The sequence below is a fragment of the Alexandromys fortis genome, unplaced genomic scaffold (genome assembly GCF_014885135.2).
Source record: "Alexandromys fortis isolate MF-2015 unplaced genomic scaffold, M_Fortis_MF-2015_v1.1 scaffold_237, whole genome shotgun sequence".
Taxonomy (NCBI): Eukaryota; Metazoa; Chordata; class Mammalia; order Rodentia; family Cricetidae; genus Alexandromys; species Alexandromys fortis.
In genome coordinates, this window is record NW_026068137.1 from 364,013 (window position 1) to 382,453 (window position 18,441).

At 41.8% G+C, this 18,441-nt stretch overlaps 1 protein-coding gene and 1 pseudogene across 1 annotated transcript; both read right to left on the reverse strand.

Moving 5' to 3' along the window:
* Positions 1-2,585: 2,585 nt before the first annotated feature.
* LOC126491117 (olfactory receptor 10H1-like) lies at positions 2,586-3,542 on the reverse strand (annotated as a pseudogene).
* Positions 3,543-16,429: 12,887 nt separating this feature from the next.
* Positions 16,430-17,386, reverse strand: LOC126491121 (olfactory receptor 10H1-like). Its single transcript, XM_050126546.1, has one exon. It carries the CDS (start codon positions 17,384-17,386, stop codon positions 16,430-16,432), a length of 957 nt encoding a protein of 318 aa, XP_049982503.1.
* Between the last annotated feature and the right edge of the window lie 1,055 nt (positions 17,387-18,441).

Below are 18,441 nucleotides of genomic sequence, written 5' to 3' on the forward strand. Positions count from 1 at the left end.
GAAGAGAGACAGCAGAGGATTCAATGGAAGGGAAGGTTTTTATAGGGATTTTTGGAGCATGTACAATGAGCTTGGTTGGGAAAGTATGTAAGGATAGGAAACACTGCTTGGTCATTAATGTTGAGTCAAGTGGTGGAGGCGGTTCCAAGTCTTGGAGTTCAGGGGCAAGTCAAGGGCAGGATATTTTTTTCTTTTGGAATCTGCCTTGGGTTTCATGTCAAGTCAGGCTCAGAGTGTTGTTCTTTGGACCTGGTATTGGGGTCAAGTTAGGGTCAGGATGTTCTGGTCTTCTTTCCTTGGTCCTGGTTTTGAGGTCAAGTCAGGGTCAGAATGTTGTTTCCCTGACCCATTTTCCCTACAGTGGTATGGGGTGTGGTGACTATACTGCCTCACCTCGCCCAAGCTGGACTCCTGTTATCTCTGTACTACAGAGCCTTCATCTTCTGAGCCTCTTGAATCCACCTCCCAAGTGCTAGAAAAACAGCCGTGCATCACAGTGCCCAGTACATGTTAGGATCAAATTCAGTTCTTGGATGCTGGGCAAGCACTCTACCAACTAAGCTACATCCCAAACTCTCCTGGGTTCCCTTTTTGAACATTTGAGAGATGAATGATGATGTACCCAAGGCTGGCCTAAAACTCACTATGTAGTCCAGTCTGTCCTTAAATTCATAGCTATTTTCTAGTCTCAGTTTTGTGAGTGTTGGGATTGCAGGCCGCTTGATATAATGATGTCTTTCTCTTTCTTCTATTTCTTTATTTCCTTCTTTTTATTTTTGGTAGGATTTCATGAATCTCAGATTGGCTTCAAAGTGTAGCCAAGGGTTGCCTTGAACTTCTGAACCACCTGCCCCTAACTCCCCATTAATAAGGTTATAGTCATGTACAACTATACTAGTCAGGGTACTTTAGAAGAACAGAACCAATGGGAAGAGCTGTGTCTGTGTGTGTGTGTGTGCGCGTGTGTGCGTGTGTGTGCATGTAAGTATTTTTGTATATATGTCAGTTAAGTAATCAGGCCAGTTCTTTAGTTGTGGATCCTTACACAGGGATTCAAATTTGTGTTAAGTTGACATTTAAACCAATGATAATAATCTAAGCCTCATAAACTTGACCCATAAATTCTTGCTATTGATCTTTTTTGTCTCTGCCTCTACTGTCTCCTGCATGAATCTGTCTTTCATGAATCCTCCTGCATGAATCTTTCTCTTTCTCTCTGTCCCTCTCCTGCTCTTTGTATTTCTCTCTCAAGAGTCTCTTACCAAACCTGCAGCCCCCTCCTTTACATAAACTAGCTGGTCAGTAAGCTCAAGTCCTCCATACTTTTGTCTCTTCCAAACCAGTGATAAGATTACAAGTGCACACTGCTATTCTCAGATTTAAATGTGATGTCAGTGATCAAATTCAGGTTGGTCCTCATGCTTGTACAGAAAGCATTGACCAACGGAGCTATCTCCCCAGTCCCATTATTACTCTTTAACTGTATGTATGTTTATGTATTTATGCACATCTGTGTGTACGTGCATGTGTTGTGTGTGTCTGTGTGTATGTGTGTGTGCAGGTACACTTACAAATGTATAAGTCAAAAGACAATGTTAGATGCCTCCGTCAATACTTACTCCATCTTAACTCATATTGGAAGGGTCTATTGCTGAAACTAGTCTTCACTAATTGAGCTAGATTACCTAGCCAGACCCAAGGAGCATCCTGTCCCTTCTCATGCCCCCTCACCAGCACTGAGGTTATAGCTGCACTCTGCCACTCCTGGACTTTTTGTTAACATGGACATTAGCATCCAAACTTAGGTCCTATATTTCTATTAATCAAGCACTTGGCCCACTGAGTCATTGCCCAAGTCCTTGCTTATTGCGCTTTGTAGCTTACATCCTGGCAGTGCTGAAACTTAGGGTGTTTCTTTTAAACTGCTATACAAAAGGGCAGTCTTTATTATACTTTTTTTTTCTGAGATAGGGTTTCTCTGTGTAGACCTAGCTGTCATGATGTCCTGGAACTCTCTCTCTCTGTAGACTAGGCTGGCCTTGAATTCAGAGCATCTCCCGCCTCTCCTCCTGGAGTAACGGGGATCAAAGCCTGTGCCAGCACTCCCATCTCAGCTTTAGTAAACTTAAAGATTGTGCCTCCCTCAGACAAACAGACAAAAGCCTGTAATGAAGTCTTCCAGTTCATGTTGCTTTGTAGATATGCGTTGTTGGGGATCTTAGAAGACAGGAGTTTGGGAGAGAGAGGGAAGTAAATATTCTCACAATAAATACATCAGCCAGTTCTGGTTTGTTCAATATTGTGAGGCTTGTATTAATCCTCCTGAAAATATTCAGCACAAGTAGAGTAGTAATAATGTGTATTGTACCAGGATGGAAAGGTCAAATACCATTTTCTGTCTATTGTCTCATACTAATTTCATTCCCCAAATAAATCCCAGATGTTAACCCTTTCATGTATACTTACATATGACTACAAAGGGTTTGACCAACATGAAAGTATCAGAATAAAACACATAGTGATAGAGAATTTTCACAAACAATAAAATGTGATGTATCATACCATAAGAATTTTCTTATAGATCATTAAATTTTCTCTGGGTAGAGTTTGCTTAGGAAAGCTTTCTTCATGGCATTCTTCAGCTCCTTGTTCCTGAGACTGAAGATGATGGGGCTGAGGAAGGGGGTGAGGACCGTGTAGGTGATACCCATCAGAGTGTCTCCTTCCAGAGACTTGGGACCCTTGGGCTTGAGGTAGATGACAGAGGCAAAGCCATAGTGCACAATAACCACCGTGAGGTGGGAAGCACAGGTGGAGAAGGCCTTTTGTCGACCCTCAGCTGATGGTATCTTCAAGATGGCTGTCACAATGAAGGCATAGGAGAGGAGGATGAGGAGAAAGCAACCCAGGAGGAATGTGATGCACAACATACCTACACCTCTGGCTACAACAAGTACATTCTATCCACATGCCAAATTCAATAGAGGAAGAACATGACAAACAAAATGGTGGATCTCATTGGGTCCACAGAAAGTGAGACTGAAAATAGCTGTTGTCACCACCGTTCCCACAAATGAACCCCCAACCCAGGACCCAGCCACCAAACAGGCACAGCCACCAGGGCTCATGAGCACATTGTAGCGCAGTGGGTGACAGATTGCCACATAGCGGTCATAACCCATGACTGTGAGGAGGAAAGAGTGGGTGAAGCCGAATGTGAAAGAGAAGAACATCTGGCTGGCACAGGCCAGGAAGGCGATGGAGTGAAGCGTGGAGAGCAGGTCGGCCAGCATGCGTGGGATGATGGCAAAGGTGTAGAAAATCTCAGAGATGGAGAGCGCACACAGGAAGAGGTACATGGGCGTGTGGAGGCTGTGATCACTCCAGATGGTGGCCATGATGAGCAGGTTGCCCAGCAGTGTGAAGAGGTACATGAAGAGGAAGAGCAGGAAGAACATCAGCTGAAGGTGAGGGAAGGCAGAGAAGCCAATGAGGATGAACTCTGACACTCCTGAGTGATTGACTCCTTGCATGGAGGCCATGCCTGAGGTGACGTAGACAGAGGTCATCTACTAGATGGAGAAAAGTTATTCGTTTCCACACCAAAGAGGTTGATCCTGTGAGAAAATTACACATGTATTAATCTTGCTCCTTCTGTTATAGGCTAAAAATTAATTCAGTCATCATATTAATAGTGGTGATATTATTTTCTCCTCTATTTTGAATGTCTTTAGTATACTTACTGAGAATATTGGGACATAGAAATGTTGGGAGAATTTTCAAAGTGCAGGTCTTATAGTGGCAGACCCTAGATAAATCCCACAGCTGGACTGACCTCTTAGATTGTGTATCCCAGGTGTTCCTTTGCTTTTCCCTGTGAAATTGTTCCTTTACTGGAGCTTCCAACCATTGCTGTCCTGTGAGAATTCCTGGTTATTTCCCAGTTTCAGGGGCCCCAGTAGATGCCAACTCATGACTAAAAGCCCTGGCAAGGTTCAAGTCCAACTTAATGTACATCAGTCTACTGATTCCTCTTGGATTGCAAGCTCTGAGGTAGTCAGCTCAAATGTGTAACAATGTACAGTAGCAGAACCAGTTTCAATCCCTACTGTGCCTACGGTGAATTTCAGTAAACTTATTCACACTCTTTTTCTCTGTGTTTCTCTAAATATCCCAAAAGTTGTTGTAAGAAATAGTAAGTTTTAGATTCATCCGTGGTGGCACAGGCCTTTAATCTAAGCACTCAGGTGGCACTGGCAGGCGGATCTCTGTGAGTTTGAGGCTAGTCTAGTTGATATATTGAGTTCTAGGAAAGGGTCTAAAGCTACACAAAGAAACCCTGGTTTGAAATTCCAAAACAAGAAAAAAGATAAATAAGTGTTTTTTAAATTTTTTCTTGAAAGGTGCCAACCCAGAAGGTGCAATGTAGCATATTTAAGTCTACACGAGAGGGGAAAATACTGTATTTGCCCAGTAAATCATCTGACTTTAATGAGGTCTCCACATTTCAATATGAATCACTTAACTGTATATATTTGGTAATTGAAAATGCAAAGTATGAAAGATCAGATCATTATTCTGTTTTCTGGTCCCTTGGTTTTGCCTGTTGTACATACTTGATGTAAATGGAATCCTGAGATATATATCCTTCTGTGTTTGACAACTTTTGTACAAGTGACTACATTTCTCTATCATAATTGTTGTTGTTGTTGCTATTTACTGTGTGTGTGCACGTTTGTTTGAGCACAGGTGTTTGTGTGTGCACATGTGTGTGTAAAATGCATCCAGGTGCCTGAGAAGACCGAGAATGTTAGATCCCCTAGAGCTTCTTAGCCCCTCATATGGGGTTTGGAAACCAAACGAGGGTGCTCTGGAAGTATAACAAACAGTTGACTTCTGAGCTGACTCTCCAGGCACTAGTGAATGCCCTCTTCAATCAGCTAAGGTCTCTGATTGTTTAAAGGTTTATCATGAGAAATCAAAGAAAAACTATTCATTTTAGTGCGTGGTGGCTGTATTCCTCAATTACCACCAACTTTCAGGTTACCAGCTTCTATTCTAGATGTCATTTAATCATTTCCTGCTTTTTATGGTTAGCACCTTCCAATCAGTTCAGAAATGGTGGGTCTAACAGCCCTATACAACCCCAAAATTCCGAGATCATGGAGGTGAATGGTTTTGGGAAATAACATCCTGTAGGATAAAACTGAATGGATGCCACCAGGACACATGGACTCAGCACTCATACAGTTCCTCTGTGCACAGAGCAGGGTTTCTTAACACAAACCTATTGAAATTGGAACCTAATAATTCATTCTGCAATTCTCCTGAGCCTTTTGTGGTGTTTAACAACATCCCTGGTCTCTACTGTGTAGACAGCAGGAGCTGCTGACCAAATGTGACAAGGAAAACATTTCAGAAAGCATGAATGACTCCGTAGAGAAACATTTCTCCTTGTTAAAAATCGCTGGCCTAAAAGAATACAGATGCCTTATTGGTACCCTTTCTCTGCAGTCTGCATGAGTTTGTTGCCTAAGTTCTGCTTGTCCATTTGGCAAATATATGTTTTTGTTTAAAACACAGATTCAATATCATGTCCTCCTCAGAGTTTTTGTGTACATTTTCTTCCCAAAACAGATCGAGTCACTCTTTCCTAAGCGACTATAATAAACCCAGCTTACTACTTGGTCATGGATCCAACAGTCTGCATCATGCTGGGCTCACGTCTGCTCATGGAACCGGGCTGTGAGTTTTTCTATCAATGAGTGTTGTTACTGTAATGATTACTGTAACTATAATGTATTAAACACAATGGATTCCCATAAGCACATCTGTCTTCTGTGTCTGTCTTGTGCAGTCTGTCACTAGGCTCAGCACCCTCCTATGGTTCTTGAATCTTTCCCTGGCTGTGGGAAGGAACTGCTGTGCTCCCAGTTATCTATAGGAGAAGGGATATTCCCCAGAGAACTCATCTCTCTCCCAGGGAAGGACAAATGTGGAACAGAGGGGCCAAGATTTGAACTTAGGACCTAGTGCTCACAGAGCTTGTCTTCTGGACCTCCTGTTATTCTACTCATCACTTATTCATGACTGTTAAAAAGAAAACCAGAAGCTGCTCTCACTCAGAGGTGTCTTTCCTCTGTCAATAACCGTGCCCACTTCTATCCTTAGATTACCAATGACCCAAGCAATCCACAGAAAGGGAGAACTCTGCAATTAGAGCTGATCACCCTCAGGAAGAGGAGACTGAGATTGCATATGCCACCCATTGGCATGACAGGAACTTGAATGGTTATTAAAAAAAAAAAAAAAAAAAAAAGAAAAAAAAAAAAAAAAAAATGGCAAAAAAAAAAAAAAGAGGAAAAAAAAAAGAGAAAAAGAAAAAAAAAAAAAGAAAGAAAAAAGAAGAAAAAAAGAAGAAAAAAATAAAAAAGAACAAATGACAAAAAAAAAAAATAAAAAACAAAAAAAAAAAAAAAAAATAAAAAAAAAAAAAAAAAAAACACAAACAAACACAAACAAACACACACACACAGGGAAAGGCCAAAAGGCAGGCATAGGGGAAGGACAGAACACACTAAGTCTCACAGGTACCCATGGTTGGTGCCACTTTGATATCCAGATACCTGCAGACAAAGCCTGGCATGGATAAATCCTACCCATAAAAATCTTTAGTGTTTCAAAAATTCAGCATTAGGGACATTTAGGAAAGTATCATTTAATTTTAAATTGATAATATATTTGATTGGCTAATCATGGATATGTACATTTATGCAAAACAATGACTATTTTAGTGAAAAAATATATAATAATAGATGTGTCATGATTAAGTCAAATTGTTAGCCAAATAAATTCACCTCAATGCTCAGCAGTTTCTGTGTTGTGCCAGACGCAATTTTAATGTTGCCACATGTGATAGATGTTTACTGACTATGGTTCCCCACCCTAATGAATTGCTGCCTGTGATCAGTAATTCTGCATTCACTCTCCTCAAAGAACAAGCTTCTGGCCACCACTCACACAAGGCACAAACAGGCAAATTTTACATGATTCTGATGATGTGGAATAAAATAACAAGAATGAACTCATAGAAATAAGGAGGAGATGTTAAGCCTAGAACATATCTTTATGGAGAGATCTGAGTCCTGAATTCTGACACATTGATTTTCACAAATTGTCAAATATTTCCTGAAGAACAGACCATGTTTGGGAACCAATGACTTATCCAGCTTCTCTCTAAGATCCCATTTTGCTCCTCTTGTTTCCTCTTCACTGACATCTCTCAGCGCCCTTGCCCTTCTTTGCATCTATTACTTCCAGTTTCAACATGAAATCCTTATTCCTTACATGCCTTGGAATTGGCCTCTCAGTCCTCAGTGTATTCTGTCTTCCACATGCCTGCCCCCAGCCTGCTGCTGGACTCTGGCTGCACAGACCAACACATGTTAACACAGAAAGATAACCTGGGTAAGAGAGTCTGCCCTGATCTTTCTGCAAGTCAGCTTTCCCACCTGTCCAAATGACCTACCTCATGAAGTAAGAGATCCCAAGAAGATACAATCTACTGTGCAATCATCACACGGTCTTGATGACCCCTGCCCCATATACTTGAATTTCTTGAACAGTTGCAGAAGAACGTGACTTCTCTGAGTCCCTGGCTGAAGCTGGCTTTGCAGGTCTTTCCTGGTGAGGTGGATGAAAAGGAAAGGCCACTAACCTGAGAGTCACGGCTCTGCAGCTGATCCCTCTATTAGAAATCCCTGATTGAAAATGTCTGTCCATGTGGACACTGTAATAGTCCGACTAGGGCCAGCTTGGCCGGAGGCTTGGAAAAGACTGGTCACTATTATTTATCCTTGCTGTGCTACCTGTCCACTGCCTGTTCTGGCTGGCTGTCGTCCAGCTGCCTCTGCTTCTGCTACAGGGAGCCCAGGGCCCCTAGAGCACTGCTGGGGATGAGGCCACCTCAGGGAATCTGTGTCCCCACTTCCCCTCCCTGCTTTCCAGGGGTGAGTCAATTACCTGAGCTTCTCTGTGGCTTGAGAAGAGACTTAATTCTCGACAATCTGCAGATGTGACATGCTAACTGTTAGAGTTAATAGGAGAAAAAACATGAAGCTGCCCGCAGGCATGAGAGGCCTCCAGTACACTTCTCCACTTTCCTCCTTCCTCATCTTAATCTCTGGTCCAGGCAAGAGGGATTTTCAAATTACATCATTTTAATTCAAAGAACATACTTGTTTCTTTTTCTTGAGCAATTAAAAGGCCAAAAAATAAGGTTGAGGGCTAAGAAAAATTCAGTCACAAAAACATTTTGTGGGAATCTTTTAAAATACCTTTTTAAAATTAGTGGATGTATTTAGCTGTTATTGGTGGGGGGCATGGATAACACACTTGTGGAGTTCATCTTGCTGGCCACATTCACAGCGTTCCATATACGTGACATGTGAACCAATGCAAACCTTAAAAATGACATTACTCTGGATAACAATTTCATTTTTGAAATGTTATATGCTTTATATAATAGATCTCAGTATATAAGTCAAGGGGAGTTGACATCTTTCTAATTTCAACTAACATTTCTACCTAGATCAAATTATTTTCATTAGGCCAATGAGACAACTCTCTGGTTAAGAGTGGACATTGACCTTGCAAAGAACCTGAATTCAGTATCCAGCTCCTATATCAAGCAGCTTACAAATGCCTGTAACTCCAGTTCAGGGTACCAGATGCCCTCTTTCTGGTCCCAGTGGGGACATACATGCACATGTTAGGAGACATACACATAAATAGAAGTAAAAAATACGATGCTTAAGCAGACACAGTTCAATCCGTCCCTGCAGCTATTGGAAATCTCCAGGTTCGTTCTACCTTGGAATTGCCTCTTTGGACCATTTCACGTGTGGAAATGGAAGAGTTGTGGCTTTTTTCTTTCATTCTGCAGATAATACATCTTTTCTTTGAATATTTTGTAGTAAAATTTGTAATGACCAAGGATATTCATTCTTTCATTGCTGACATTCTGGACACGCTTTTTGGTCATGCTTTTTGGTGATGACAAGATTGTGAATAGCGGGAAGTTGAGCCTCATTTCTGCTATCAAACATTATCAGGGAAGCTTCTAAGCTTCTGCTTACAGTAGTTGGCAATTAATTCATAGACCTACAGCTGGACAATGAGCAGAGAGTAAGACTTTGGAGTACTCTGTCGCAAATGGGATGTCTTCATCAAATCCCTCCCCTCAAGGATCCAGGATTTTTGATGAAGAGGAGGAAAAGATTGTAAGAGCCAAAGGTGATAGATGACGCCAGGTAACAGTGTCTTACAGACACTACAGGTCTGAAGCTCATATGAACTCAGAGACCATGGCATCACACACATGACCTGCAAAGATTCAGTCAAGATAGATTTGCAGCCCCAGGAGGGGGGTTGACACAGGGTCCCAGTCCTATGGAAAAACCTGTTGCCAATTGATACCTGTTGACAAAGGGAAAATTGGTGTTATACATTCACAACATAGTACATAAACCACACTCCATAGCAAACGCAATGCCCAGAAATAGTGGCCAACACAAAGTAGATTCCATGTGGATATTTGGTTTGTTCTTATATATCTTGTTTCATTGTTTTTCTTTTTTTTAGCAATAGAAAAAAAAGAACATGAAATTGAATGCGTAGGGCGATTCAGGGGATCAGGAGGACTTGCAGGAAGGAAAAATATGACCAAAATATATTGCATATAAGAATTTTAATTCAGCCAATTGGTGGTAGCACATGCTTTTAATCCCAGGACTCAGAAAGTAAAAACAGGCAGGTCTCTGTGTTGTGTTTGAGGCTAAATTGATCTACAAAGAGAGGTGCATGATAACCAGGGCTCTTACACAGAAGAACCCTGTCTCAAAATCAAAAGTTAAAAAAGAAAGAGAGGTAGAGTAGGAAGGGGAGAGAGGGAGAGAGAGAGAGAGAGAGAGAGAGAGAGAGAGAGAGAGAGAGGAAGAGAGAGAAAGAGGGGGGGAATATCACAGGTAGACAGAGGCCTGAGATAAGATAGACTCACTAGAAAATGCCTCTAGCATCCTACTGCCTCCAATTAGATTCTATCACTTGAAATTTATTCCACCTCCCAAACACATCTTCAAACCATTAACCCATTACTATATTAACCTATTGAGTCTTTCTGATCAAGTAGCCCCTCAATGTTTGGATTTACTATCCAGAGACCACGTAACAGATGAGACTTTAGGGGGCAAGTTCACATCCAAACAAAAGCACACCTTTATGAATGCCCAAAATTTGCAACATCTTAGACACAACCACTCCTCCAGGTCATTGAGTTGCTTCACACTAACAGTAAGTGAGCCAACTGATGATGTTTCATATGATCCTTTGAATATGAAGCCAGGAGAGACCATGTCTTCCTTCTGTGTTTACTTAAAATGTACATAAGAAGGGAAATCTAAAAGGCTCCACGTGGGTTTAGAAACTGGAGATAGAACCAGGTGAGGGGTATACTGTGATCTCTCCCCAAACAAACAAAACCAAAAATCAGGTTGGCAAACAACTATGCCCTTGAAGATGTAAAGATTCCAGGCACTCACTGTAATGCAATTGAAACACTCAGTTATACTGGGGAGATGTACTCCAAAGACAGGATGCAGATGAAAACCCCAGTTCCAGGGATGAGGGACTGCTCTGTAAGTTGTAGGCTACTGAGTTATCTAATGTTATCCTCAGCCCCAATATATGCAGGCTATTGTCATTACTATTGGTTATACACTAGAAATAGAGACAGTAAGTGCTTGTTGCTGAAGACCACACTTGCTGTGGTCACAGGATAGGGAAGAATTAAGCTAAAACTAAACTGGGAGTCTTTTTCCTGAAGATTTCCATGGACACTGCTGAAATGCATTAATACAAGCTTTTAGTGTAGATTTGTTATGAATCTGGAGTGTTATGGAATCAATATGCCAGACAAGAAGTTCTCACAGGGCAATAGTGGCATGGTTGTTATGGGTACAACTAGCACTTTAATTGAAATTAAGGTTGACCTACAGGAGATAGCAACTGGGTACTGTAAACTAAGCAAAACCCTATGGCTGGGGAAAAATAGTCAAGTAAGGAAACTACTTATATTTTGATAAATGGATACAGTGTATTTTGGAAATCAGCTTCTAAACATTTGTGACTATGCCCAGATGTTACCATAATATTTAGCCTTTGTACTAGAGGGCTACCTTTTTTTTTAAGTGAACAACAGAAATTACAAACATGCATTCCTCCATGACTTGCTGAGAATAAATGCACTCTACAGTGACAGAGTGTCCAAGCACTCTGGGATACTCTATCAAACACACACCACCACCATAGCTGTTTCCTCTGAGCTTAACATGACCATAGGCAATTACAAAGCAGAGAGCACTAGATGGCCCCACACACTCAGAGCATTGGCCATCATGTACTAGAGATTGCTTTGGTGGTTATGGCCATGGAAATGGAGCGGGCCAAATAATACAGCATTCTTATGTCTATGTAGGTGGTGAAACAGCTGTTATCCTTCCACTGTAGGAGTAGGTGTATCATGAGACCTTCACTGTAGAATCGAGTCAGTCTCCTATCTTCTGCTATCTAGCATGTCAGTGAAAGGCTGACTAAGGGTGCATCACCAAAGATGCAGCTTTTGTGAGGTCATTACTCATGCTGGGGGTGGGGTGTCTTTTGTTGATGTGGCTAGTATTGAGTCATCCAGGCTCCTGTAAGTACTCGCTCATTCATACTTCTTACATATGATTCAAAATTCATAGTTTCATACAGGTAGACAAGGTTGGAATCATTTCTCTTATTTTCTTCTGCTCAATTTAGAATGAATGAACCATTATAATGCATTCACAAGGGCAAATGTCCCTTCCAAATGTCATGTTACACAGCTGTTTGGATAGGTTATAAAATGTTACCCCATAGGCTTGGTTTATTTGGGAACATGTCTCCAGGGTGGTAGCGCTGTTTTGTGAGATTTTAGAAAAGTTAGAAGGTGGTCTTAGCTTGAGAAAGGAGCCTAGAAGGGCAGTTTTTCAGGTTATAGCCATAAGTCCACTTCTGGCCTGTCTCATTTCACTGCTGTCAGGATGTAGTGAGTTCAGCCACACCAACATGAACTCTGTCATACTTCTGTCACCATCATGGATTGCATCCTTCTAACAGGGAACCAAAGTAAACCTTTCCTATCCTAAGTCACTTCTCTCAGATATTTGTCATAACAATAAGTCACTAATAAAATTACCACTTTCCCTCTGATGTTAAAGCACTTAGGGAATGTACAAAGTGAATGATGAAGGGTTTTAGAGATTTCACCATGCTCTTCATGATGCCACGTCTAAATTTTGTGACAGTGATGGGGTGGAAAGACTTGAAAACCACAGTGCCTTCAAAGTCATTTCTTCATTGAATATTTCTTCCTATCCATATTAATCTAAGTATCACCTCTTGGACACAAACACAGCAAGATTGACTCATTTATACAAATTCTTAGTGGTATTTTTATTATTGGAAAATTACATACACAAACACACGCACACACAGTATACTATCCATCGCTACCTCTCGCCAACTCTCCCCAGAATCCCCCACATCACATCTCCCAACTTCACGTATTTTTATTTTTAACGTATCAAGTCCAATTTGTGCTTCTCATGTGTAAAATGGGCTTAGGGTCATCTTCTGAGACATGGCCAACCTACAAATGACCATACCCATGAAGAACAGTGGTTACTTTCTCTCAGGGCATCAACTGCCAATGGCGCCTCAGCTAGGGATTGGGCCTTAGTTAGTTTATCTTCTGTCCATGCAGGAATTCCTAACTGGCTTGACTGCAGTCAGTAACCACAGCTGCTGTGAGTTTATGTGCATAACAACCACAATATTGCAGAAGACGACATTGCACAGCACTCATCTTTGAGGATTACATTCTTTCTGTCCCCACCTCTGTAATGTTCACTGAGCCGTTGGTGGAGGAGAAGGCTAGCCAGACTGTTAGATAGGGCAAATTCAGGGGCATTCATCAGCACGTAAGTGCTGTACTCATATACCAAAGGGTCTGCCCCCATTCTGTCTCAGTCAAAGATTAAGTTCCTCATATTCTTATATGATAGGAAAAAACATTCAGACTCAAGATTGCATAAATGCTCCAGGTTGGAGTATGAGTTCTGGAATCTATTTTCACAGAGCCCAATTCAAAACAATTCACTGACACACACAGGAAAGCAAATCCCATAGTGATGCACTTATAGGTTCAGAAACTATCCAATGGCAATTACTATGTAGAATGTACAGGTCTAGAACTCCCATGACCTTCACATTCTGTCGATGTTATTTCAGTAAGAATTGAGATGCTAAGGTGACATTTCTTTCTCCAGTTATGAGAGAGTTATGCCTATTTGTGAACTTCTATCAATTATAAAATCATGATTATTTGAAAATAGTTAATATACATCATCTTCTGAAGATCATCACTCTGGCTTAACAAAAGTGTCATCAGAATAACTGATACACAGGCGGCAAGGAACCAGACACCTAGGACAGCACCCACAAGTTTCAAGACTGGTGACACCTTATTCTCACTTTCAGCTTGATTGGATGCCTCATACAGCCTATATGCTCTGATTCACTAAAGGCTTTGGGTCCACACTCTCCAATGGGCAGGACGCCTAAGCTGGGAGGGATGAGAAAACTTTGGGAATCATCACAGCTGTTACTACTGTCAGAATGGTCCACACTCAAACTGATGCCAGCCCCCATTCCTTAGCTCCTGAGGCCAACAGTTCACAAAGATGTCCTGAGCAGCCAGGGAACTCTGTCCAATGGCACCTAAAAATGGAGTGATTCTTATTGGTTTCGAAGGTTTTTATGGAGTACCCAGACAGTGTAGTTCTCTGGGAGCCGAGACTGAGTAGGCTAGAAGCAGAACAAACAGCTCACTCACCAAACCTTTCTATTTTAAATAGAGCAAAGAAAGACAGGAAGGAAGGAAAACAATGAAAGAGAAAGAATGAAAGACAGAAAGAAAAAGAAAGGGAGAGGGGGAAGGATAGAAGAAAGAAAGAACCAGGAATAGTGCCTTAAAAAAAAAAAAAAAACAGAAAATCTGTTTAACTGCCTAATTCTTACTGAAATGAGATTCCAGACACAGTCCTTCATAACACTGCTTGCTCCCATACTTGGCCATAATTGGGGACAGTTGTAAGTGGTGATAATTTATCCAGTGCAAGGACATCTTGGCAGTCCAGAGCCAATGAGTACCACAAAATCACACCATGCAACCAACCTTACACAAGAGATTTATAGGGGAGAAATAGAGAATGGCCACTGCTTCTGTCAGGAAGAGAGACAGCAGAGGATTCAATGGAAGGGAAGGTTTTTATAGGGATTTTTGGAGCATGTACAATGAGCTTGGTTGGGAAAGTATGTAAGGATAGGAAACACTGCTTGGTCATTAATGTTGAGTCAAGTGGTGGAGGGGGGGTTCCAAATCTTGGAGTTCAGGGTCAAGTCAAGGGCAGGATATTTTTTCTTTGGAATCTGCCTTGGGTTTCATGTCAAGTCAGGCTCAGGGTGTTGTTCTTTGGACTTGATATTGGGGTCAAGTTAGGGTCAGGATGTTCTGGTCTTCTTTCCTTGGTCCTGGTTTTGAGGTCAAGTCAGGGTCAGAATGTTGTTTCCCTGACCCATTTTCCCTACAGTGGTATGGGGTGTGGTGACTATACTGCCTCACCTCGCCCAAGCTGGACTCCTGTTATCTCTGTACTACAGAGCCTTCATCTTCTGAGCCTCTTGAATCCACCTCCCAAGTGCTAGAAAAACAGCCGTGCATCACAGTGCCCAGTACATGTTAGGATCAAATTCAGTTCTTTCATGGGGAGGGGGGGGAGTGCTCTACCAACTAAGCTACATCCCAAGCTCTCCTGGGCTCCCTTTTTTTGAAAATTTTAGAAATGTATGATGATGTACCCAAGGCTGGCCTAAAACTCACTATGTAGCTCAGTCTGTCCTTAAATTCATGGCAACTCTCTAGTCTCAGTCTCCTGAGTGTTGGGATTGCAGGCTGCTTGATATAATGATGTCTTTCTCTTTCTTCTATTTCTTCATTTCCTTCTTTTTATTTTTGGTAGGATTTCATGAATCTCAGATTGGCTTCAAAGTGTAGCTAAGGGTTGCCTTAAACTTCTGATCCACCTGCCCCTACCTCCCCATTAATAAGGTTACAGTCATGTACAACTGTACTAGTCAGGGTACTTTAGAAGAACAGAACCAATAGGAAGAAGGGTGTGTGTGTGTGTGTGTGTGTGTGTGTGTCTGTGTGTCTGTGTGTCTGTGTGTGTCTGTGTGTCTGTCTGTGAGTGTGTGCAGGTACCCTTACAAATGTAGAGGTCAAAAGCCATTGTTAGATTTGTCCGTCAATACCTACTCCATCTTAACTCATATTGGAAGGGTCTATTGCTGAAACTAGTCTTCACTAATTGAGCTAGATTACCTAGCCAGACCCAAGGAGCATCCTGTCCCTTCTAGTGCCCCCTCACCAGCACTGAGGTTATAGCTACATTCTGCCACTCCTGGCTTTTTTTTTTTTTGTTAACATGGAAATTAGCACCCAAACTTAGGTCCTATGTTTCTATTAATCAAGCACTTGGCCCACTGAGTCATTGCCCAAGTCCTTGCTTATTGCGCTTTGTAGCTTACATCCTGGCAGTGCTGAAACTTAGGGTGTTTCTTTTAAACTGCTATACAAAAGGGCAGTCTTTATTATACTTTTTTTTTCTGAGATAGGGTTTCTCTGTGTAGACCTAGCTGTCATGATGTCCTGGAACTCTCTCTCTCTGTAGACTAGGCTGGCCTTGAATTCAGAGCATCTCCCGCCTCTCCTCCTGGAGTAACGGGGATCAAAGCCTGTGCCAGCACTCCCATCTCAGCTTTAGTAAACTTAAAGATTGTGCCTCCCTCAGACAAACAGACAAAAGCCTGTAATGAAGTCTTCCAGTTCATGTTGCTTTGTAGATATGCGTTGTTGGGGATCTTAGAAGACAGGAGTTTGGGAGAGAGAGGGAAGTAAATATTCTCACAATAAATACATCAGCCAGTTCTGGTTTGTTCAATATTGTGAGGCTTGTATTAATCCTCCTGAAAATATTCAGCACAAGTAGAGTAGTAATAATGTGTATTGTACCAGGATGGAAAGGTCAAATACCATTTTCTGTCTATTGTCTCATACTAATTTCATTCCCCAAATAAATCCCAGATGTTAACTATTTCATGTACACTTACATATGACTACAAAGGTTTGACCAACATGAAAGTATCAGAAGAAAACACATAGTGATAGAGAATTTTCACAAACAATAAAATGTGATGTATCATACCATAAGAATTTTCTTATAGATCATTAAATTTTCTCTGGGTAGAGTTTGCTTAGGAAAGCTTTCTTCATGGCATTCTTCAGCTCCTTGTTCCTGAGACTGAAGATGATGGGGCTGAGGAAGGGGGTGAGGACCGTGTAGGTGATACCCATCAGAGTGTCTCCTTCCAGAGACTTGGGACCCTTGGGCTTGAGGTAGATGACAGAGGCAAAGCCATAGTGCACAATCACCACCGTGAGGTGGGATGCGCAGGTGGAGAAGGCCTTTTGCCGACCCTCGGCGGATGGTATCTTCAAGATGGCTGCCACAATGAAGGCATAGGAGAGGAGGATGAGGAGAAAGCATCCCAGGAGGGTTGTGATGCACACCATCCCTACACCTCTGGCTACCACAAGTACATTCTGTCCACATGCCAATTTCAATAGAGGATGAACATGACAACCAAAATGGTGGATCTCATTGGGTCCACAGAAAGTGAGATTGAAAATGGCTGTAGTCACCACCGTTCCCACAAATGAACCACCAACCCAGGACAAGGCAACCAAGCAGGCACAGTCACCAGGGCTCATGAGCACATTGTAGCGCAGTGGGTGACAGATTGCCACATAACGGTCATAACCCATGACTGTGAGGAGGAAAGAGTGGGTGAAGCCGAATGTGAAAGAGAAGAACATCTGGCTGGCACAGGCCAGGAAGGCGATGGAGTGAAGCGTGGAGAGCAGGTCGGCCAGCATGCGTGGGACAATGGCAAAGGTGAAGAGAACCTCAGAGATGGAGAGCGCACACAGGAAGAGGTACATGGGCGTGTGGAGGCTGTGTTCACTCCAGATGGTGGCCATGATGAGCAGGTTGCCCAGCAGTGTGAAGAGGTACATGAAGAGGAAGAGTAGGAAGAACATCAGCTGAAGGTGAGGGAAGGCAGAGAAGCCAATGAGGATGAACTCTGACACTCCTGAGTGATTGACTCCCTGCATGGAGGCCATGCCTGAGGTGAGGTAGACAGAGGTCATCTACTAGATGGAGAAAAGTTATTCGTTTCCACACCAAAGAGGTTGATCCTGTGAGAAAATTACAGATGTATTAATCTTGCTCCTACTGTTATAGCCTATAACCCAATTCAGTCATCACATTAATAGAGGTGATATTATTTTCTCCTCCATTTTGAGTGTCTTTCACATACTCGCTGAGATTATTGTAATGTAGAAATATTGGGCGAATTGTCAAAGTGAACCTGCTAAAAAGGTAGATCCGAGATCAATTTGACACTTGTACTGAACTCTTAGATTGTATATCCCAGGTGTTCCTTTGCTTTGCATCTCCTGTGAAATTGTTCCTTTACAGGAGCTTCCAACCATTGCTGTCCTGTGAGAAATCCTGGCTATTTCCCTGTTTCAGGTGTCCCAATGGATGCCAACTCATCACTGTAAGCTCTGGCAAGGTTCAATTCCAACTTAATGTACATCAGTCTACTGATTCCTCTTGAATTGCAAGCTCTGAGGTAATCAGCTCAAATGTGTAACAATGTACAGTAGCAGAACCAGTTTCAATCCCAACTCTGCCTACTGTGAACTTCAGAAAATTTATTCACACTGTTTTTCTCTGTGTTTTTCTTCATATCTCAATAGTTATTTTAAGAAATAGTAAGTTTTATGTCCATTAGTGGTGTTGCATGCCTTTAATCTCAGCACTCAGTTGGCAGAGGCAGGGGGATATCTGTGAGTTTGAGGCAAGCTTGGTCTACATAGAGAGATATAGGACAGGCCTATGCTACATAAAGAAATACCTACTAGAAAAATTAAAAAAAGAAGTGAAGGAAGGAAGGAAAGAAGGAAGGAAGGAAGGAAGGAAGGAAAGAAAGGAAAGAAAGAAAGAAAGAAAGAAAGAAAGAAAGAAAGAAAGAAAGAAAGAAAGAAAGAAAGAAAGAATAAAAAGACAAAAGAAATAGTAAGTTTTTCTTAAAATTTTCCTAAAAGGTGACACCCAAAAGGTGCAACGTAGCATTTTTAAGTCTACATAAGTTGGAAGGAAATGCTGTTTT